Source organism: Spodoptera frugiperda, chromosome 16, assembly GCF_023101765.2.
Source record: "Spodoptera frugiperda isolate SF20-4 chromosome 16, AGI-APGP_CSIRO_Sfru_2.0, whole genome shotgun sequence".
Classification (NCBI taxonomy): domain Eukaryota; kingdom Metazoa; phylum Arthropoda; class Insecta; order Lepidoptera; family Noctuidae; genus Spodoptera; species Spodoptera frugiperda.
In genome coordinates this window covers 6834919-6859458 of record NC_064227.1, presented here as the reverse complement: position 1 = coordinate 6859458, position 24540 = coordinate 6834919, and the positions used below count along the sequence as shown (strand labels likewise).

Sequence of the window (24540 nt, the reverse complement as noted above, 5' to 3'; positions counted from 1 at the left end):
ATGATACGCGGAAACAGAACCTTTGGAGCCAAATGTCACTTGTTTACTAAGAAAACAGGTTTGTAACTTAATTATTCATTAGTTTTATGTGACGTCATTTTAACGACGACTTAATCCTGAATTAATTATATAAAATACGTATGTATTGTAGCAAGACTGGCTTACTACAATGGGAATTCCACGCTGCTTCTGAATTCAATTATGCATCATAATAACAATTATGATATCTTATACAAATACAAATCATTTATTTGTGTAAAACAGGTTCATAAGGTATAATGCAACGACGCGTCGCCTTCTAAAGCTATCAGACCACTACAGATGGGGACCAGTAGGGCTGATGCCGACCCGGAGCTGCGGACTGCCTAGCGGGTTACCGGGACTCCGGCTCGAAAAGCAGGGGTAAGAACGGGGTGGCTTTTAGTCAGTAAGAACAAAAGGTATTACAAAAAAAACATAATTACAATAACAATTGTGATAGTTTATGATGATCAAAACCGCTACCCTTTTGCCCTTATTTTATCTTCTCGTTTAACATTTAAGTTCAAGGCTATTTCAGCATCAGTTACTGACTAAGTAGAAATTAATTGTGGAAAACTTTCAAGACTAACAATGCATAACTTGAGTTGTGAGTCTGTGAGTAAAAAGGCGTCATAATATTATTATGATTGTATCATTCAGTTGAGTCAACGGCCTCATTTGACGCCTTTAGACACACCTCTTTTGAATTATCAAGAACATGTCACAACACAACAGGGCGCAAAAGTTCGTTGACATACTTAATCAGGTCTCGGTTAAGGACAATCTTCATGCCTCCATTCAATTCGTCGTTTTGAAATCAAAATATAACTCGTAAAGGTATTAAGAGAAAAATACACTTACATTTAGTAAAAATGTGTGACAAATATTTTAGTATTTGAACACACTTCTGCCATCAAGTGTACGGTACAAATAAAATATGTTAAAAATGATAAATGAGTAAACGAGTACCAATAATTTCAAAATAAATAAATGGATAAATTGAAATCTAGGGTAATCAAATTGAAATAGAAAGTTATTGCAGAATTGGCCCCAATAATGTACCTTGGGGAACTCCCTTTTCAAAAGCAATTCTTAAGATGATTGTTGTGATTTCACAATACTTTGTTGTTGTTAATATTTCTTACTACTGAGCAATGTTATGAAATTCGTACAAGATGAAGGAAAAACCTGTTTAGTTTAGGTACGACTAAAACAATCTATTTTATAAAAATAAGTTGGGTTTTCCTTCCTGACGCTATAACTCCAGAACGCACTAACCGATTTCCACGTTTTTGCATTCGTTGGAAAGGTCTTAGGCTCCGTGAGGTTTATAGCAAATAAAATTCAGGAAAAAATCTAAAGAAAAGGAATACAGTTAAAATCATTGGTGGCGAAACGGAGTTCGCCGGGGTTTGCTAGTAACATATAATTACGTGTCCAACCCTGTTGATGAAGCCAGAAAGGGTTAAGTGCAAACGTTGAGGTTAAAAAAACCATTATTGAATTAAAAGTTCATGAACATTTAACGAAATATTGACAAGCATTTTATAATACATTATTTACTTCCTATAATAATGGGACTGATTATATAAATGATGAAGTACTTAAACACTTAAGAAAACACGTCAGCCTACTACACTTTCTGTTGAAACCAAACTTTGTTATGTTAAAATCTTGGATATTTTTATTTTATTTATTTAGGATCACCAACAAAGATGCATTGAACACAAAGATATTTTTTTTTACTTGAAGTATGTAACATAATGCAACTTCAATATATATCTTCGATATTTACCACGTCCAGTTTCAATATTTCGGCATATACATATATATAAACATGGTAAATATTCCGTCTTAAGTTCTAATGTAAGTGTTGTTTTTTAAGCCAGATTTTTTAATAGGCCTACCACAGCCTACCTAGGGATACCACATCCCGCTGACTACATGTGCCGAAGTATGGCTCTCGAAGCAAGATAAGTATCATCATGCTTTTCCAAATATGACTAAATATTTCCCAAGATCAAATAAGTAAACAAACATTTTAGTTTTATTAGATGCTATGCTTCACTAAGATTATCAGATAAACCGGTTTTTCAAATGTTTTTCCTTATTAAGTAGTTTATTAGTTTCTATTTTTTCCTCAGTAACAACTAGTTTGAATGTATAGATACTGTTACGTTTAAAAACTAAAGTCAATATTTTATCTGGACTAGTCGTGAATAAAACTAATTAGGATCGGTTTATATCTGACGTAAAACACCACGTCGAGCGTATCATCGGTCGTACTGACGTATCATCGGTTGAGTGTGAACAGTCAACTGTTTTTCTATACATTTGTCTGTTCTGGCGTTACGATAAATTATACGCGACGCATGTTGCGTCAGATATGAACAGATCCTTAAGGATCTGTTAACATTGGATTAAAAAGGCTTTTTTTAAGGGAGGAAAATCATCCAATGTCTTCTCCCGTCCTGGGCGAGCGAGGCGAGAGGGAGACTCTTACTGACTAAAAATCACCCCGTTCCTACTCCTGCTTTTCGAGCCGGAGCCCCGGTAAACCCGCTAGTTAGTCCGCAGCTCCGGAAAGGATTTAAAAGGCTATACACAAACAAACTACAACGTTATAAAATTAGAGGAGATTGAATATTATTCTGCCAACGGCTTTGCCCGCGTTCTTGTGGGATAAAAAGTGGTCTATGTCTTATTGCAGACCATAATCGACCTGTTCCAAATTTCAACTCGATCCCTTCAGCCGTTTCGACGTGAAGGAGTAAAAAAGAAACAAATATACAAGCTTTTGCATTTATAATTATGTAGTAGGATTTCGCTGGCACCTAGTTGTGTACCTACTGGACAGGATTTTCAGTCCCAGTGCATTCGCATACTTCCTTAATTTAATAGCCAGACTTAATGAGTACTAGACTTAATGAATACTAGACTTGATACCTAAGTAAGGTACACTCGTACTTATGCAGTAATCGACCTGACCCCTAGTACGAGTCTGCTTTCCGTTTAACGTAATCGAAACGATAGCGCATTCGGCGCTCTGATTGGCTAGCTCGGATCAACTACTTTGAACGTAAAGTAAATTCATACTAAGGGTACTGTAATTGGTACAGCGACCAGCATCAGCAGGTCAACTTACTTAATCCTTTCCGTCTTTACTTGTATCTATTAGATTGTCAATTTTATAATTTTGCATATAAAGTCGTAAATCCAATAAACAAAATTTAACAGATTGGATTAGCCCTTTCCAACCAATTTAAAATGATTGTGAGTTTGTCTTTTTGATTATTTTTTTCTAGGACCTCTTTTTTAGTCTCGGTTGCAAAGGGTTAGACTTGTGAACATACACAGCTGCACATCGAGCTATACAAAACTACTTCATCATGATCTTGCTTTGTATGACCTTAAAGCACATTCGACGGTCAGTTTATACTGGTTTGCATAGCTTGATCTGTATCTTGTGAACCTACCTGTTTCGAATGCCAATTTCCAATCGCGGTTTTACCCGTGTTGGCTATTTTTAGATTTGATATTACCAGTACTTAGGTTGCTAGGGCTGTGAAGACGTCATTGGCTTAAGCCTTTCATTTTTATATTCATGTCTTTTATTTCCTTATTCATCACGTTTTGGGTAATATGTCTGTCCACTCCACGATCATTAATTTTTTTATCGTCAATATCATCGGTCGTCTGTTAATGTCCCACTGATTCGACCGGTATATCGAATATATTACTTTGTTGAGTTAACATTAAATCATTATTATATTCTATTTTGCCCCTTGTCTGGTACCAGACCTTGACACAGTCAAATGAAACACAAGATCAAGGTCACACAACAAACAGTTTTGCAACATTTTTAATTTCACTCTTATTTTTATATCATACACTTTCAATTCAACTCATAGTTACATTCAGATCACTTTGAATAATTTAAAATTTTGTGACAAAATCCTCTCAAGACGAATGTGGCTTCAATGTTCACTCTTAAGATTCTCAAGGTATGTTTTTATTGGACAGTTTCTTTGCAAAATACTTTTGCCACAAATCCCTGTTACTCCTTAATAACGGCAGAAATAAAGCTATCGCAAACTGCTGCAATTTTGACATAACTGCTCGCAAAACGAAAGTGACACTCATCACATCCCAAATGAACGACGACAGCACTATAACATCACTCAGGAGGAACAACAACGTGGCGATATAGAAACGACGCCAATTTTCTGTAGCTGTCGGAGCTTTCGGCTTAAAACAATGACACAGAGCAATCAACACAGCGGCGTACAACCCACAATTAATCATCAAAGGCGACACAATAATAAACACTTCAACAGAATCAGCAAAATAATCTAACGTGGAACGGCTCGCATAAAACTTGGCCTTCCTATTGACATATAGAAACACATAATAAGTTAGAAATGTCACAAACGGTATGCCCCACGCAAACAGACAACACTTCAAGTATTTTCTCTTCACATGTCCACGAAACACTTTCACAATGTCCACGTAGAATATGTAACAGATCACCAGCATCCAATAGTTCTGCACGGCGGAGAAGTAGGTGCAGATGTAGCGGCAGATGTCCAGGATGTCTTTGTCGTCGATCACAATGACTTGCATCACGCACGGTATGATGATGGACACTGTCAAGAGCCGCAACAAACTGGAAACGACAGCGTTGATGTAGACAAAGTTTCTGAAGTGCCGGAATTTCTCGATGAGACACCATGAGATGACGCCGTAGATGAACGCTGTTAGAGTCATCGCAAGGACGAGGTATTCCACCACCACTGACACGAGTGGAGGTTTGAAGGCCGTGGTGTTTGGTATGGGGATGCGACTGTAATGAACATCACTGTCAGACATTTTGATGATGATGATGAAGACGCGAATCACACGACCTCACCGTCTGAGCGATCCAGACGAATTGAGTTTTATGAATGAGCAAAATATTAAGTGTACCTATTTAGAGTCGCGGGAAAAACCACTCGTATAACTGGCTAAGCAGGAATACAACCAATGAGGGTGCGGGCTACAGAACAAGTCTCTAATATCTAAGTAACCGAACCCTAACAGGTTTGTTATACGCGTATGTAACTGTACTGGAATAGATATACTTTATCACTATAGTAAACACGATTATAAATAAAAACATTTTGTGTGTCCTTGTGCTCTCTAGAGGACGTTCACAAAATTATAGATGTTTTATTAAAACTGTCTCAGTTCGAGGTTCGATTGACCGAAGTGATAGCAGCGTGAGACAACGCTAACGTTGTTTCGTTGAGTGAGGTTGCTTATATCATATCCTAAGGACTTATTCGTCAACTCGGCCGCAATAAACTCGTCCTCGAGGTCGAGTTGGGAAGATTTATATCTACCTATTATTTCATTGTGCATCTCGACCGTAGGAACATTCACTATGCGGTCGAGTTGACCCGGCTAATTTTTGTGTTTTTTTTTATTTGTCATCTCGACCGAGTACAAAATCTACATTCGGGTAGAAAATGTTTAAGGCATAAATGTTTAAGTCATCCGAAGTGAGCAATGTACACGCTTTCAATGACACCTCATTTGCCGATTTGTAATTAAAGGCAAAAGCAGAATAAACTAGAGAGCGCCCTAGGCAAGCACCTCATAGGCGCCCCTAATTTGGGCGCCGGTGTCACTCTATGGGAAGATAGGCGAACCATTGTCACACGTGACACGTGCCATGGATGGCACGCAGCTTAATATTTTGTGCGTCATTCATTGATCACCAAATCTACGCCTGTTGTTATTTTCAGATCTGAATAAAGCTCCGTACTCACATTTGGTATTACTCGATAGTTTTACTCGAAGACGAGTAAAAATCAACGTGAATAATACTCATGGTTCGAAGGCTCGCACCGAGCCTGCTCGATGGAATTAAATGAAAGTATTTTTTTTTGTTTTTTTTTTATGAAACACGCCGGTAATCGAGCAGACGTATTACCTGATGGTAAGCAATCGCCGCCGCCCATGGGCACTTGAAACACCAGCGGCCTTACAAGTGCGTAATTAATTTAAGTTGTTGTTCGGGATGGGAAAGATTGGAAAATTGGGCCTCTCCGGTAACCTCACTCACACAACGAAACACAACGCAAGCGTTGTGACCCATTCGTGCCGAAGCATGGCTCTCCCACACTTCCAATTTCCTTCGAGCCTACTCGAAGAGCCGTCATCCTTTGGCTCAAATTGTTCGGCGAATACTGAACGGTGGAACTCACTCGATAGATCAATGCTGAATGTGTGGACGAAAGCCCAAGCCATGGGTTTTACTCGACAGCTTAGCTCCATCGAGTAATACCGTATGTGAGAACGGAGCTTAACATAGCTTAATGATACCTTATGGCTTAACGAACTACCAATAAAATTATGTTTTGATGGCACATGTAGCACCTCAAAAAATATTTCTTTAAAATAACATACATACATACATATCGTCACGCTTTTAATCCCCGAAGGGGTACGCAGAGGTGCTCATTATGGCACGTAATGCCACTGTGTACGTACTTTCACAATTTATGTTGTAAGTCCCATGTAATAGGTGGTGAGCCTATTTCCATATACCGGGCACATTTCCAGACTCCGTGCTACCACTGAGAAATTTTCTAAAAACCGAAAAAGCCTAGTAATGCTTCGCCCGACCCGGGAATCGAACCCGAGACCCCTTGCCCGGCAGTTGCACTTACAACCACTCGGCCAACGAGGCAGTTCTTTAAATAAAAATGGCGCATTAGTACGTACAGGGGCCTTAGTCTGCTATTACAATTGTGTCAGAATGGTCGACCTCAGTGCGAAAATACACCTTAGTTCTTTGCACTGCTCATAAAATGGTGACACAATTGTAATAGCAAACTAAGGCCCCAGGTTCGCCACCTCTGCTGTATGAGTGTGAGCGTCTCATGAGCATTTCATTGGAGAGGCCTTCGTCCAGTCCAGTTGTAGACAGCAGTTTGCTGGTGATGGTAATGATGATGATGATGACGATGATGATGGTGATGGTAGTGGTGTTGATGATAAATAAACAAAAACAATATTTTAGACATAACATATTTATTTTAAAATGAAACAACAAGAGTAAGAACGAGAAGACATGAAAGTATTTTTCTTTAATAAGCTTACAAAGATTTGATCTCGTTAAAAAAGTATAATAATTGGATAGTTGCCTGTGTTACAAATAAATTATTCAATACAATAAAAATCGTATTCAGAAATGGACTAAATGTTCTCATTTGTCTAGCTTATATTTGTAAGAAAAAACGTTTTGCACATTTCTATAAAAGTATTGAATTTGACTAGTTGAAATACTAACCTAGGTATTATCTGTATTAGACAAGTTGCTGTCTCTATACTGAATCAAACTTTATTACTAAGTAACTTGGTTGATTCTACATTAAATTATATCTTCTTTGCCCTCGTCTTAGATAATAATAATAATAAAAAATCTTTATTTTCTCAAGTTTTTTACCATTTAACATTTATATAGTTCTACAGCTATGAGACTGGTGTCTGTTAAAGGTTGAACCTGTGTTACAGAACACCAGGCCCGGGTGACCCCCGGAGACGTTGAACTGCGTATTATAACATCACATATAGTATGATAGATGCAGTTGGTTAAAAAGTAGTTACGTATTATTTACCTTAAGCTCAAGATCAGAGTCACAATACAGAGTTTTAATATATTATACATTTATGTAACAATTCCATGAATATTTTATACATAATATGTAAATCAGTCTCACTAAGTGTGGTCATGCTTCGCCGCGAATGGGCCGGCTCGACCGGAGTGATACCACGGCCTCACAGAAAACCGACGTGAAACAACGCTGGCGTTGTGTAAGTGAGGTTACCGAACACCCAGAAATTCCCCTTTTTCCCAAACCCCGATTCCCTAACAACCTTAAAATTCCTAACCCCCAATAAGCCGGCAACGCACTTGTAACGCCTCTGGTGTTTCGAGTGTCCATGGGCGATTGCTTACCATCAGGTGATCCGTCTGCTCGTTTACCGGCTTTTACCATAAAAAAACTATTATTCAGTCCATTAGTAAATAAATCAATGCTTAAGACTATTTGACAATACTAGTATCACAATTTACAATAAGAATTCATAATTTCAGAAAATTGAGAGACACAGAATAATACTTTTAAATAAGCTCACATTTACAATATTGCATTAATATGGATGCAGTTTTTATAATAAAATTAATTTTGACTAGTAGCCAATCACAGATGAGTTACATCAATATAATACTAAATAAGAATTTAATTCCATATAGGTAAAGTGTAGAGGTGTATTGATAAAACAAAATTGACATTCAGGCCATATAAAGATTAACACATAGATACAAACACAGATCGTATGTTTCATCACATAATGTAAATATATGTTAATTAAGTATTTTATAGGGTTTTACCTGCTAGTGATTCAGAGCTAAAGTCTATAGCTACACAGTTGTATTTATAACAATAAACAAACGTGTCTTCATATACCTACTTCCTCATTCATTCATCTTGGTTCTTAAACCCACAACACGAATAAAACCTCCCGTCAGATTCAGAATTATTGGCACAAAAATAATGGTATCATGCCAATCATTCGTTCACGGAATCAATTCATTCGTTCATTCAAAATTATACAGATTATAATTTTGAATTTTGTAACTAAATCCCTTCAAGTCGAATGAGACTTTATAGTTCACTCTCAAGGTATGTTCTTACTCGCCACTTTCTTTGCAAAATACTGTTGCCACAATTCCCGATTATTTCTTAGCAACGGAAAAAATATAGCTATAGCAACCTGCTGTAATTTAGACATTACTGCTCTTAACACAAAAGTAACACTCATTGCGTCCCAAATTAAAGAAGACAGCACTAAAACATCACTCAGGAGAAACAACAACGTGGCGATATAGAAACGACGCCAATTGTCTGTAGCTGTTGGAGCTTTCGGCTTAAAACAATGACACAGAGCAATCAACACAGCGGCGTACAACCCACAATTAATCATCAAAGGTGACACAATAATAAATACTTCAACGGAATTAGCAAAATAATCCAACGTGGAACCACTCGAGTAAAACTGGGCCTTCTCATTGAAATATAGAAACACATAATAAGTTAGAAATGTCACAAACGGTATGCCCCACGCAAACAGATAACACTTCAAGTATTTTCTCTTCACATGTCCACGAAACACTTTCACAATGTCCACGTAGAATATGTAACAGATCACCAGCATCCAATAGTTCTGCACGGCGGAGAAGTAGGTGCAGATGTAGCGGCAGATGTCCAGGATGTCTTTGTCGTCGATCACAATGACTTGCATCACGCACGGTATGATGATGGACACTGTCAAGAGCCGCAGCAAGCTGGAGACGACAGCGTTGATGTAGACAAAGTTTCTGAAGTGCCGGAATTTCTCGATGAGACACCATGAGATGACGCCGTAGATGAACGCTGTTAGAGTCATCGCAAGGACGAGGTATTCCACCACCACTGACACCAGTGTAGGTTTGAAGGCCGTGGTGTTTGGTATGGGGATGCGACTGTAATGAACATCACTGTCAGACATTGTTGTTATTAAAACGCAAGACAACAGAACAACACGACCGCATCGACTTAGCGACGCCGGCAAATGGAGGTTTGTGAATACATTTTTGTATATATATATACAAACGCAGGAAAAACCACACTCGCTTGACTTGTTAAGCAGGGGAATAACCAATGTGGGTTCAGTATGTTCTTCGCTGCCGAACCCTAACTGGTTAACATACAGCAGTTAAATAATATCGACCTAATTCGATGAGTTTAGTCACGTGTAGAAAAAGTTAGAGGCCAAATAAAAAGAGGTAAATTATAAAACAGGTATATGTGTCATGTAGCAAAAATGTAGATTTTATGTGTAAATATACGTATGTTACAGAACCAGTTTTTAAACCAGTTTTTTGAGCAGACAATTTGATATTTTATTGCGCATCCAATCTTTTTGCCTTTGCATTAAAAATGCAGTCAACTGCCTTCATTTCCCGTATAGAGCAACTCTTTGTGTGATCCACGAATTGTTATTCCGGGTATATTGTGATATGTGTTTTTTTAATGTTGTTTGTAGTAAATGCACTCACGATACAAAAGAAAATCTTCGTATGTGACAAGATAATTTTTAATATGTTTAATTATTTGCTCGACACATATATCACATAATAGATTTCTTAACCGAGAATTTACTTTATTGTGCCTATTGGCCGACACGACTAACGGCACAAAGACGAAACGAAACCCATTGACTGATCCCTAAAAGTCTTCATAACACCCATCTTATCAGGAGGCTGGCATTAGACGGATGGATCAAGAACCTGATGCAGAAGGCAGTTCTAGAAACGGCACGTATTGTGAAGAGGTTTCTGTCTCTGAAGCCCTAACCACCGGTAGCTTGAACCATGCTCCCGCTACTGGTCGGCTCCTATTTTTGTTTTTTGTGAATGTATAAGTAAAAAATATTTTTAAGTTAAAGTTTTAAGTTAAAAATTTAGATGCTTTCAAAGAAATATATGAAATAAATAAATGTGTAGTTGATTACTTACGGCAGCAGTGAATATTATAACCGCCACTAAAGTACTGGTTTCTAAATGGACAAGTTGGAACAAGTAAGGAGGTAAATGATCAAACTGCGCAATAGCGGTGCCAACAGATTTTATAACGACAGTAAAAACTTTAAAGATGCCGTATATAAATATACTTGTAAATAGTATAGATGTTATGAATATTAAGTGATTGAGAGTTATGCTTCGGCACGAATGGACCGGCTCGAACGGACTGATACAGAAAACCGACGTGAAACAAAGCTTGCGTTGTGTGAGTGAGGTTGCCAGAGGCCCAATTATTGTCTGATCTCCGACTCCCCAACAACCCTTAAATTCCTAACCCCCAAAATGCCAGCAACGCACTTGTAACACCTCTGGTGTTTCGGGTGTCTACGGTGGACATTGCTTACCATTAGGTAATCCGTCTGTTCGTTCGCTGTGAGGTTAGGAATTTAAGGGTTGTTGGGGAATCAAGAATTGGAAAGAGGAATAATTGGGCCATCAGTAACCTCACTCACAACCCAAGCGTCGTTTCAGGTCGATTTTCTGTGAGGCTGTGGTATTAACTCCGGAGTAATAATAACTCCGGTTCAGGAGTTGGATGACAGAGTGATGAGGTTGGTTGAGTTTACGGTAACGTTATGGCAGTGCGACAATGAAATTATGGAGTTGAATCATCATTCGACGAATTTGAACTACGCAACAATATAACCAAGAATTGTATTGTGAATCTGATTGAAAAAGAGTAACCTATGGAGTTTCTTGCTCGTTCTTCTCCATAGGAATCTACACTTTGGAACGAGCAAATAGAGCAACTAGAGGACTGACCGTTATTAATAACGACCGTTAATAATATTATTATATTTGCTTTGACGTTCAAAAGTGCCTTCCTGGTCTGTTTGAAATAAATAATTTTGACTTTTGCAACTATTGTCAGTATTTAGATATTAGAAGTAACTAGAGTCAATTTCAATGTGCTCCATCATTGACATATTTTTGTTTCTGCCCACGGCTTCATAGTTAGTCAGGGAGAATTTTTCAATGGAATCATCCAATGATACTTTGACCGACACAGGGATTGCACTTGACACCTCACGATCGGTACTCAACCACACGATTATGTCTCATAACAAAACCGCAAGAATAATCATTACGTTCGTGATTCATTTTAATTATTCACTAACAATCAGGCTCGGTATTTAGTTTATTTAGTTAAAATACTAGAGATGGTGATTAAAAATTCTATTTAGTCCGTCAGTTACCCCCTTTCCCAATCTTCCAAATCCCCGATTCTCCAACTACCCTTGAATTCCTAACCCCCAAAAGGCCGGCAACGCACTTGTAACGCCTCTGGTGTTTCGGTGTCCATGGGCGGCGGTGATTGCTTACCATCAGATAAACCGTCTGCTCGTTTACCGGCTTATACCATAAAAAGGTTAGATAATGAAAATCGCGCAATTGACCATTGGTGACACAGCGGAAAAAATGCACAAGTGCTGCCTACGTTGGTACGGGCACGTTTTACGGAAACCGGCAATGTATGTGCGAAGCAGAAGCCTGGCTATGCCGCTACCGACAGGCAAGACAAGAGAGGATAGCTTAAGAAGTCTTGATATCCTGGCCAATGACATTCGTATACAATGTGATAGGGGTGGGACTTCTAACCCGTTAAGGCTGAGTACTACATCTAATTTTATCGACAAAAAAAATATGGGGGTTGAACCTCCAATTGAAAATAAGTCACAAATGATTTTTTTTCTCCCCAAAACATTATTAAACATATGAAAAAAGTAATGAATTAGTTAGCCAAGGTTATTAGCAACCGTTTGTCGTTTTTTTTTTTGTTTCTACGACGCATACAACTTTTGATATCACATAAAGTAAAAAAAATATTAAAATAGACATAATTTTTAGGGGGAGGGGGTTCAGCCCCCATGTTATTTTTTTAGTCGATAAAATTAGATGTACTTAGTACTCAGCCTTAACGGGTTTAGAAGTCCCACCCCTATCACATTGTATATATGGCAGTTATGCTAATTATGTGAAAACCCGCGCATAGTAGAAAGAAAGAAGCAGGGAAGTAGACCCTGGTCCTCGAAAGGAATCAACCGGGATAGCGCTGAAATGATGATGATGATGAATTTAGATAATGAAAAAATATTAGACACGTTTAATAATAATGTGCGGGCCACCAAAATAAGGATGATGACGGGGTATGAAATTTAAAAATCTATTGAGTCCGTCAGTTAGGGTATGAAAAAATGTTACATTGTAGTATAAGAAAACAATGCTTAGATAAAACTAATGAAAGTTTAGAAGTGGCAGCAAATTTGTCGTTTCTACGTATAAAATGTACCTTTTTTTTTGAGGGGGAAAATCATCCAATGACTTCTCCCGCCTTGGGCGAGGCGAGAGGGAGTGTCAGACTCTTAGTGACTAAAAACCACCCCGTTCCTTCTCCTGTTTTTCGAGCCGGAGCCCCGGTAAACCCGCGAGGTAGTCCGCAGCTCCGGATCAGGCATCAGCCCTGCTGGGCCCCATCTGATAAAATGTACCTAGAAGTAACATCTATCTTCGAAAGTATTTGTAGCCGTAAGAAAATAAAAAATATCGTGTTTAATATTTGAAAATAATCTACAAGACGGACTATAAAATAAAAATTAGTCATCTACCCTATTATATTATGACGCGTATCATGTAAATCAATGACTAAACCTCCATAAAATTGGTGTTATCATAAGGATTATGATAAAAAAGGTAAACACCATCGATTAATGCAAAAGCCGCTATGAATACTATTTAACACCCATTAGTTGACCGATATCAATGGACCAGTGGTGTTTGATACAAAACTTTCTGATCTACTAATTACGTAGCAGAATTTTTATTTTCTTGTTTTTTAAAATATATATTGTGAACAGTTGTTTTGAATACGATATGATTAAACAATTCAATGTTTTGTTAAACTACGACTATGTCGATGTAACGGCTACCCCGTTTTATGTGATTGCTCATTATTGCCAAGTCATCCTGTGCATTTCAACCTTCATCTACGGACTAGCATCATGGTACGTCCTGAAGAAGTTCCGAACATTCAACAATTACGTTTACCTCAGTGCTATATTTGTCAACATACTCAGACTATCAGTGGTGTCAATAACTCTAATACATTGCGATGAGAGATATCTAAAAGGAACTTGTATGGACAAATATTCTCTGTATTCATTAATTTTTTTAACCACAGTTTATAACTATTGGCTGTTAATCATGACTTACATGTTTTATGTTGATATTGTAAAAGTGTTTGAGAATAATGTGGAGAGGAAGTTTCTGAAGAGTACCCTCTTCGCATGGGGTGTGCCAATCATTGTAGGAATTGTATGTTTATTGATATCCTTGATTATTAAATATTCTGTGGAAGGAGACAAAGAAAGATTGTTGCTAGTTTTCGTTGCGGCTTCAGCTGCTGTTGCTTGCAACTATTTACCTTCAGTAATTAACTTAATATTGTTTATAAAGTTAATTTACGTTTTGTTTTTTAGTAAACAATCTGATGCTTCTGTTATTTCGGATAGGGAAAGGAGAATAGATAACTTTCGGCGTTTTTTGACAGCGTCCGCCATTTTTATTTTAAGTAATGTTGTCGTTTTGACGTTTATTTTGTGGGATTTGCTGGACTTTTCGATCCTAGCTCGAGCTGTCACGTTAAGTGTTCAAATAATTGCGATCGCTGTATTTGTTCCCTTGCTGAAAATCAATAGAAATGTTTGGTACGAATATTTTCAGAAACGAAAACTGAGAACTATTTCTTGAAGTATCTTGTAACCATTGTTAAAAATATTGTAAGCATTATTTTATTAAGATATATATTATGTAAGATTCTTCATGTAATACAACTTTGTTATTACTTTAGGAATGAACATGTATATAATCATATAATCTTTTATTTATATGGGTGGGGATATCCTGATGCATACCTCTGATGTATGCAACGTCATTTATTTTATAATGCATTCTTTTCCCACAATTTTCGTCTTTTTCTTCTACAATCTAGTCTACAAGTAAGTATTGTATACATAGGTATAATGTGAAGAGGAATTGTATATTGTATTGTATATTATAATATTTTTATTTTACCTGATATTAATATAATTAAAATAACCAATTGTACTATTTTAATAAACGATTTTTAATATGTTGTTTATGTTTTTTTTTAATTGCACCACACTATGATTTTTAGGGTTTTCACCTGTGTCGTGAGTGTGTTTACAAGCATGCAATTTCACATACACATATGAATTATATGAATTTAGTTTATGTGTTTTCTAATTGTAATAGCACCACGAAACTGTCGGAAAAAGTTAAGTCTACTTACAAAACTTTAACTGTTTTTGTTTAACACATAAGAAGTAGGGACGCAGGGAAGTATTTGTACTATTGTGTATTAATGCTTCGAAAAACAATCAAAATAATAAAGGGAGTCCCAAATTAATAGAGAAATTAAGTTTATGTGTGGGAGAGCTATGCTTCGCCACGAATGAGCCGGCTCGACTGGAGTGATACCACGGCCTCATTGAAAATCGACGTGAAACTACGCTTGCGTTGTGTTTCGTTGTGTGAGTGAGGTTACCGAAGGCCTAATTCCCCCCTTCCCAGTCCCCAATTACCCAACAACCCTTAAATTCCAACCCTCAAAAGGCCGGCAACGCACTTGTAACGCCTCTGGTGTTCCAAGTGTCCATGGGCGGCGGCGATTGCTTACCATCAGGTAATACGTCTGCTCGATTACCGGCAAGTCCCATAAAAAAAAAAACAAATAACATTAGTTAAGTAAGTCGTGACGTGGAGACGAAGACGAGTGAGGAGCGAGATGACGGATGAAGTGGAGCTGAAGCGTGAAGCTTAAGACAGATCGCGATGGAGAATTTCAGTAGATGCTCTCTGCCCCACCTAGGAGACACAGGACATTAACTCACGTAAATCAACGTGGAAATGTGAACAGGCTAAACATTTGTAAAGATATTTGTAGATTTATAACGTGTGATATTTTTTTATAATAATTATCGTCAGATATACTCAATTAACTAAAAGCACGGTTTACTTATGCGCACGCTACTCATGATGCAGAGTCCCTCTGTGACTCGAAATTAGTAGAGGTTTTCTCCATTAATAATACGTGAGTAAAGCGTGATTTTTAGTTTATTGCCCTAAAATTATCTGCCACGGTTTTAATGGAAGGTAGTCTTGTGTTTGAAGATAACAATAGTGAAGAAATTTCGTACCCTGGACCAGTGTTCATAAAGAAGTCAAATAAACATTGGCCCTACTCTGCATAAAGTGGTTCACAAATACGCACGATGCACAATTGCTATCAATTATTTTAGGCGTGGCAGATATACTTTTAAAGCTCCTTATATTATTATATGGATAGATGGAAATACACTTGTAAATACACACATACACACATTAGGCCACAGGTTAGGTATCTTCGTCATTCTTTTACACACAAATTACTGAATATATTTAAACTAAACTGGTCACAAAGTACTAAGAGCTAGTTAAGTTAAAAAAATAACTATTTCAGTTAAAACATAAAGTAGTTTTACATTTTGGTTCTTGCGTTTCAATGCTTCGAATAACAATCAGGCGCTAGTATTGGAATAAATAAGAATAGGAATATTTTATTGTTAAAATCCACAGACAAAATACATTTTAAAACTAAATCACAAGTATTAATTCCAGTTTGATCTTGACTGAAAATTTTGAAAATCAAATTGGATAATCATTACCCGATCGAACCGATAATCGAACGATGTTTGCACTTGACCAAAGATATCTGATATTAGGTGCAAAGAATTAACTAATTGAATGAATAGTAATTAATAGACTGCTTCGTTGGCCGAGTGGTTGCAAGTGCAACTGTTGGGCAAGTGGTCTGGGGCCCGATTTCCAGGTCGGGTGAAGTGTTGCTGGGCTTTCTTCGGTATTTCATAAATATCTCAGTAGTAGCACGGAATCTGGAAATGTACCCGTTATATGGCAATAGGCATACCACCACCACATGGGACTTATAACACAATTGGTGAAAAGTGGGTGTACATTGTAGAGCGGCATTACGTGCCTTAATGTGTACCTCTGACTACCCCTTCGGGGATAAAAGACGTGACGATATAATAATAAAAAAATCCTAATTAATAAATAAACTTTATTTCTTAAATAGTTTAGTTTAAAACAGAATAGTCAGATTTATCGTTTTAACATACAATGTTTGGATTTTAACAAAGCGTTGGACATCGTGAATTGTTATGACTCCATTGTGTAAAGAGAAGAATATATACAAATGAGGAAATGCAATTATTATTTCCTTTACATAAGGATGTAATTAATCGTTATCTATTGCAAAAGTACATTTACTACTTCTATACAAAACATTTCCTGTTTTATTGCTATGGGTGTACCTCAAGGTAGTATATTAGGCTCACCTCAAATATTTCTGCATATCCATCAATATTTAATTTATCTTGAATTGTACTTATTTTTCTTTCTGTGTTCTTAGTACCCTTATTCAAATTCTAATTAATTTATTTGAAAGAAATACATATTCGACAAAAGAAGAACTATGTATTTTTATGAGAATAAAGTTCTTTTAACACAAGAATATTTTATAAAGTAATTTTTAACTACTAACGTACTACTAAGAACGTACCACTGATCTTTTCCAAGTGAGTAAAGACATGCCTATTGTTATGTTTCTTATATTACATCACTATTAAGCTTAGACCAGGAAAAACTCATTGAAATTAAATAATTTACTGTGTGGAAATCTAAACTGTGACAGGTATTAGTGTTTCCTGTTTTATGTTCTTAGAAGGATAAGAAAAAAACAGAGGGTTTTTTTTTTAATGTATTGGTATCACTTTATTGACAGTATAACATTTATTTCTTGTTATAATTACTTTTATTTCTTTAAGTTCTTTCAATAATTTGGACTTAAATTAATCAGTCATCTGAGTAGACTAATTGTGAGAAGATCATTTAAAATTCATTCGCCGATCTCCTACGGAAATATTCTCGCCACAATTCTCGATTAGACCGAAGTAACGGTAGGAATACGTCCAATATAATTATTTGGCTACAAGATAACAACGCGTCTACAATATATAAAGTATTCACAACTTCTGTCAATGCTATACCGAAAAATATAATCAAATCACTGAAAATAAATATCAGAGTAGCGATATAGAACCGTCGACAATTCCCAGTAGTACTAGCGTTACCTCTTGAACAACAACACAGTGAACCAATTATAAAAAAGTACAAGACAACATTTATAATCAAAGGTAAAGCTACAATGATGATGCTTAAACTGAATAAGAACACACTATCCCAGAAATAAAGCAATTGAACTGTTACATACGCGGTTGTAAATAAAGCCAAGACCCAAGTTACAATCGTACTCTTTAAAAATTTCCTTCGTATCTCCATATTAAAAACTTTCACAATTTCCATGTAAAATATGTAACATATCACGACTAGCCAGGACCACTGCACGGTCATTAAATAACCGAATATGAAGTCAAAAATAGTGTTATTGAAGGCATTTTCTTTTGAAAACTGGGAGAGTTTGTCAACGGTCGTAACCAGGATTCGCAGCCAGGCAGCCAGTATTGCGTTGATGTACGCATAGTTTTTGAAGGTCCTGAACTTCTTGATAAGGCACCAGGATGTCACTCCGTAGATGAGGATCAGAAGAGACACTACGATTAAACTCCAATTGAAGATTGAGGTTACGAGTAAATCTGTTTTGTAACTCAACATGTTGACATGCTGACGAGTGTGTTACTGAGATCGTGCAGTTTCTATTACTTAGTTATGGTATAGATACAAGGAAAATATGACAGCTGACGGCCGTTTTTATGGAAACTATTATAGTTGTATTATAAATATATGAATGTCAGTTCGTGTGGTTGTTTGTTTGTTAGTTTGAATGCTGATCCATTCCAATTTTTTCCAATGTGAATTTTGCTGATAATTTAACTATAAAAAGTTCCCAATCTTCCCAATCCCCGATTAGCCAACAACCCTTAAATTCCTAACCCCGAAAAGGCCGGCAAAGCACTTGTAAAGCCCCTGGTGTTTCAAGGGCGGCGGCGATTGCTTACCATCAGGCAATCCGTCTACTCGTTTACCGGGTTATTGCACAATAATAAAAACAAGTTTACTCCACATTTTTTTTTGGGTAATTCTACTCAAACGTTGTAAATTAATGAAAAGTCGTAATACGATTTACTTTTATGGAAGGGAAAGCAAGGGAAGGGGCTAGTTTCGGGTATCAATGGATGGGGGAGACCAGGCCAGGGGGCTTACCATCAGGTGATCCGTCTACTACTCGTATCCCAAAAAAAAAGGGAAGTTTTAACAACTTTCACTCTAGCCAGCCCACGTTTCAATGGATAAAGAACTTTTTGTAAAAGGATCAAAAGATCAATTTTCATTAACATCATTTTTATTGCCTTTACAAATGTGGTGAGAATTAATGTATTTGAAAACCATATATATATATACATCAGTCTGTTCTATTTCCCAAGGATCTTAAACATACTATTTTCTGGTTTACTGTACATATTTTTATAAAAACTATCGTGAGACATACTAAATTAACTAAAAGTCACGGTTCAGTTACGTCTACGCATACTACTTATGATGTAAAGTCCCGATGTGACTCGAAACTAGTAGAGCATTTCTCCATTAATGTAAGAGAGTAATGCCCAGTTTCTGAGTTACTTTTATCGACAGTTTATCTATTCGTTTGCACTATTGATTTGATAACCTACGAATGTGCGTTTCTGAACAACGTAATGTCAGTTAAACTCCGAATAAGGCCCATAGCACATGGCGTATTTTAAACGCGCAGGCGACGCGCGTATTAGGAACGCGCGTCTTCGGCGCCGTAGACGCCGATTCTTGCGTTTGCATTGATGATACAAGCGCGCGCATGAAGCGCGTATACGCGCAGTAGAAGCGCGTACAAATGAGCGGGGTAGAGAATAGAGAGATGATCTCATTACTGTATTTTGATGAGTTAAGTCCGATTTTACAATTAAAAGAAGTTCTTGGAATGACGAATATGACATTCGATAACATTTATAAAATTTCTTCCATCTTCTATGTATTACCAATTTTTTAAACGTTGTATGATAATGACCACTCAATCTTCTTTCACTCGTAAATGGGTCTATCCAAAAGATTCGTTTATTTTTGTGTTTTTTTCTTTTTAAAAGAAGTACTAAAGCCAGTGTACCCAGTGTTATATCAACGGACGCCATTGTACAAGTGGAGAGAGGAGTCTCTGATCAAAACGCAAAGGCTACGAGCGACTACAGCACGTATACACGCAGTAGAAGTGCGTATACGCGCAGTAGAAGCGCGTTTCACGGCCGCATTGTGTGCTTAAGATACAAGGTTGCGTTCAAATCTCGTATGAAGCGCGTATACGCGCGTCATCTGCGCGTCGCCTGTGCGTATAAAATACGCCGTGTGCTATGGGCCTAAACTTCGATTAACTTAACTGGCCAATGCTCGCCGTTTATCGGTTCCATAACTATTTGACGTTTCATTCTGTGACATAAGCTACATAAACTTTTTGTTTATACGTATTATTTAAAACTATTATCAGTGAAAACTAAATATTTTAACAATATATTAGCATCATGAATACCGGCAGTTCATCAAAATCTGATGTGGAAGTACTGGAGTTAATTTCGAATATATCAGTACCCCGAAACTTACGAAGTAGGAGAAATCCTTTCGAAATATTTTTTAATGAAGAATTTAAATTGAGATATCGTTTTGAGAAGAACACTGTAATACACCTCAGTGAAATCATCAGCCCTGCTCTAACTCTAACCCAATGATATTATATACTAGCTTCCGCCCGCGACTCCGTCCGCGCGGATGTCGGTCTCGCGTGGAAGTTTTATTTCTCCATTTTGAGTAACTCTGACAATGACATCTTATAACTATCTATTGATTGGAACCAAATACGTCGAGGCCCATAATAATTAAGGAGATCCCTCTATTAGAGGTACTGCTGTTGAGCTCGCGTTCTGTAGAATAAAACTGAAAAATAAAGATTTTTTTCTACGTATTTTTCAAGGATAAAAAGTATCCAATTTTATGCCCAAGATAGTAAGGTATATGATATAGATAGGTATACCAAGTTTCATCGAAATCGAACCGTTAGTTTTCACGTGATGCCTGAACATACAGACAGACAGACAAAAAAAAACACATATTTGGGTTTGGTATCGATCCAGTAACACCCCCTGCTATTTATTTTTTCAATATTTTCAATGTACAGAATTGACCCTTCTACAGATTTATTATATGTAAAGATAATTGGTAAAACCTCATTGCTCTAACTCCTAATGAGTTTGATAGTATATTTTTTAAAGAACTGTCAGTGATGTTGTTCATGCAGCCGCTGTATATATAATTATTGTAAATAATAAATAAAACTATTTGTGGCCACACATCTAATATTAATTAAATTATTATAAAATATTTAATAATAATGTACAACTAATTTAATTGATAAAATTAATTTTAGTTGATACTTTTTTATGAGACCCACCTAGTGGCGTAATAAGGAACTAACTATCGGTTTCATAGTTATAGAACGGCTCTTCGCGCATTCAGAAACGCAAGAATAGTTAACCGAGGTTTATCTTTTCCATAACTTTATTGAATCGATAGTTAGTGACAGTATAACTGATACCTTCAGAAACCGGGCATAAACCGTGATTTTTGGTTAATTTACTGTCCATTCTTATCATTTAGTACAATTACAATAATTAAACTAGGATACTTATTCACTAATGTATCACAGTCGGTTCAATCTTGATGCTACTGATTAACAACTTAATGAACTTGGTAAGTTAAAATTACAAAAAATACCTAATTATAATTTACCATTTACAATCTACATATACACCTCAGTTTAATAAAACTGAATGAATACATAAACACAATTTTTCCTCACTTTATACTATATTCTAAAATCTAATGTAAATAAAATAGTGGAATGAGCTGTCATCGGCGGTATTTCCGAACCGATACGACCTTCAAACCTTCAAGAAAAGAACATACTTCTTTTTAAAAGGCCGGCAACGCACCTGTGACTCCTCTGGTGTTGTGGGTGTCCATGGGCAGCGCTGATCGCTTACCATCAGGTGACTCGTTTGCTCGTTTGCCACCTATTCCATAAAAAAATGATCATCATAATGATTATGGTCAAACTTTTTCCCTCAACCATATAATAAGTTTAAATTGTATAACCTGTTTAATTTTTCTTAACCTTGACGCACATGTTTATATGATTGCCTACGTCATCATTTTAAACCACGTCATAACAAATTATATATGCTCTTATTGTTACGTCATACGCATGTTTTATAGTTCAGTAACATTAGGTATAATAGAGATAAGGAAAAAACCAGAGGATAAAATCGTAAAAACCCAAAATCTTAACTTAAATTGACTTTGCCTCAAACCCCTTTCATTCCTAAAGTATTTTTATTTCTCTTCGATCTCTTATCGAAATATTCCCTCCACAAATCACGGTTGCTCTTCACTATAATAATATAAACATTTACTGCCAACAAATTGATGTAATCTCCCATTTCTCCCATCAAACTAATATAATACAAATTTATTTCAAGCAATTGCACCAATGTCGGCAGCATCATGACACCACTCAATACAAAAATCAAAGCTGATATGTAGAATCGACGCCATTTGTTTGTTGATGTACCTGCACTGGTGTCTTTACTACGAAACAGGGAAACCAACACTAAAATATAAATAACTAAATTTGAAAAGATGGGTATCGAAAATACCATTAAGGATATAGTTAACATCATATCAAGAGTCACAACGGTTCTATCATAAAAATAATAGTAACCCGCACCATAATACAAAAGGGATACAACAATGGGTAGTCCCCACGCAAACAGACTACTCTTGAGGTAGCGTCGCCTTATCTCCGTACGGAACACTTTCACAAAATCCATATAAAATATGTAACACAGCACCAGTAACCAACAGTTAAATATTAAGGAGCAGTAAGCTACCACCGTCAGAAGGAAAGCGCGCACTGAGGTCAAATTCACCGCTATTCCATTAAACGCGATCGCCATTGATACCTCAAACAATCCCAGACGAAGTAAATTCGCGGTGATAGCACTGATAATGACGTAGTTTCTGAAGTGCCTGAACTTCTTGAGGAGGCACCAGGATATCACTCCGTAGCTGAACGCGATCATAGTTGGCACGAAGATCACCCAGCCGATGATGACCATGGCGTATAAACCCACAAAGTCCACCAGAGAACGTGGATCGTCGGTGCTGTACTCTATAGTATGGTTCCCCATGATTTTATTACTAAAGAAGATCACAAACTTGTATCCACACAATCACTCCGACAGAACTTGTAAAGGCCTTTGAAATATTATATGAGGATACCGAGATTTAAATAAAGCCTCAAGGAATGAAAGCCGTCCGTTCAGTATTATAACAAGATTGTGTGTTTCCTACGTCACTAACGATGATAAGTACTGTAGCTATAAGGATAAAACACACATTTTTATAAACTAGTTTTTCTAATACTTACGTATCTGTTCTAAATGATTTAATGTTTTTGTGAAAATTGTGGTTACGTCGCTAGAGGGGCATGAAGTGTGGGAGAGTCATGCTTCAGCACGAATGGGCCGGCTCGACCGGAGTGTTACCACGGCTTCACAGAAAACCGACGTGACACAACGGTTGCGTTGTGTTTCGTTGTGTGAGTGAGGTTACCGGAGGCCCAATTACTCCTCAATCTTCCCTATCCCCGATTTCCCAACAACCCTAACTCCCAAAAGGCCGGCAACGCACTTGTAACGCTTCTGGTGTTTCGGGTGCCCATTGCGGCGGCGATTGCTTATTGATCAAGCTATGTTTAGCTAGTAGCAACTAGTAGATATTATAGTATGATTGACGCTTCTTAAGCTTTTTATCTTTTTTTACTTTTGCAAGGGTAATACAATCTTTACTCATATGTTTGTTTTCGGTATTTTGATAGACATTATCAATTTGACCTTTTTTATATGTTGTCATAATATGCTCGAACTCACTCCCATAACGATAATAATTGCATTAGCTCACCCGTTTGTTTTGTCTAGTAATTAAAATTTAGTCCTCTTCCCGACGCTACACCTATCTTATACTCGTACACAATCATATAATCTTGATGACAATACAATATAATTTTTTTAGATTAGTTATTTCAATATTACCAATAGACATCCTCGTTGGTCGAGTAGTCGCAAATGCGACTGCCGAACAAGGGGTCTCGGGTTCGATTCCCGGGTCGGGCAAAGTATTACTGGAGTGTTTTCGGTTTTTCGAAAATTTCTCAGTAGTAGCACGGAGTCTGGAATTGTGTCCAGTATATGGCAATAGGCTCACCCTCTATTACATGGGACTTATAACACAAATGGTGAAAAGTAGGTGTACATTGTATAGCAGCATTACGTGTCGTAATGTCCACCTCTGCCTACCCCTTAGGGGATAAAAGGCGTGACGTTGCATTACAAACAGACATCCCAATATTATTTATTAGTCTAGATATTATTTTACAGAATTTATCACTACGCTTTACGTATTTCATCATATGTGTCAAAACATAATCTGTACTCAGTTTATTTGTCTTAATAAAACAGTGTATTGAGACGTACATTAACAATTTTATTGCGAGAAACAGTTAAAGTTACGTGCAACAGTTTAAAAAAAAGGATAGTAATACTAGAAGACGCAATGATGTCTCTAGCATTCATAAGTGGCATTCTACGGATAATTGCCTTGATACTAGGTTT

At 36.9% G+C, this 24540-nt stretch overlaps 2 protein-coding genes across 2 annotated transcripts; both read right to left on the bottom strand.

Moving 5' to 3' along the window:
* Positions 1-3837: 3837 nt before the first annotated feature.
* LOC126911615 (uncharacterized) lies at positions 3838-5018 on the bottom strand. Its single transcript, XM_050699642.1, has one exon. The coding sequence runs from the start codon at positions 4888-4890 to the stop codon at positions 4021-4023; it is 870 nt and encodes a 289-aa protein (XP_050555599.1). The 5' UTR covers positions 4891-5018; the 3' UTR covers positions 3838-4020.
* A 2063-nt stretch (positions 5019-7081) lies between these two features.
* LOC126911602 (uncharacterized) lies at positions 7082-23058 on the bottom strand. Its single transcript, XM_050699535.1, has 2 exons — positions 22831-23058; positions 7082-9825 (listed from the first exon to the last, which is right to left on the bottom strand). Exons 1-2 carry the CDS (start codon positions 23056-23058, stop codon positions 8749-8751), a joined length of 1305 nt encoding a protein of 434 aa, XP_050555492.1. The 3' UTR covers positions 7082-8748.
* Between the last annotated feature and the right edge of the window lie 1482 nt (positions 23059-24540).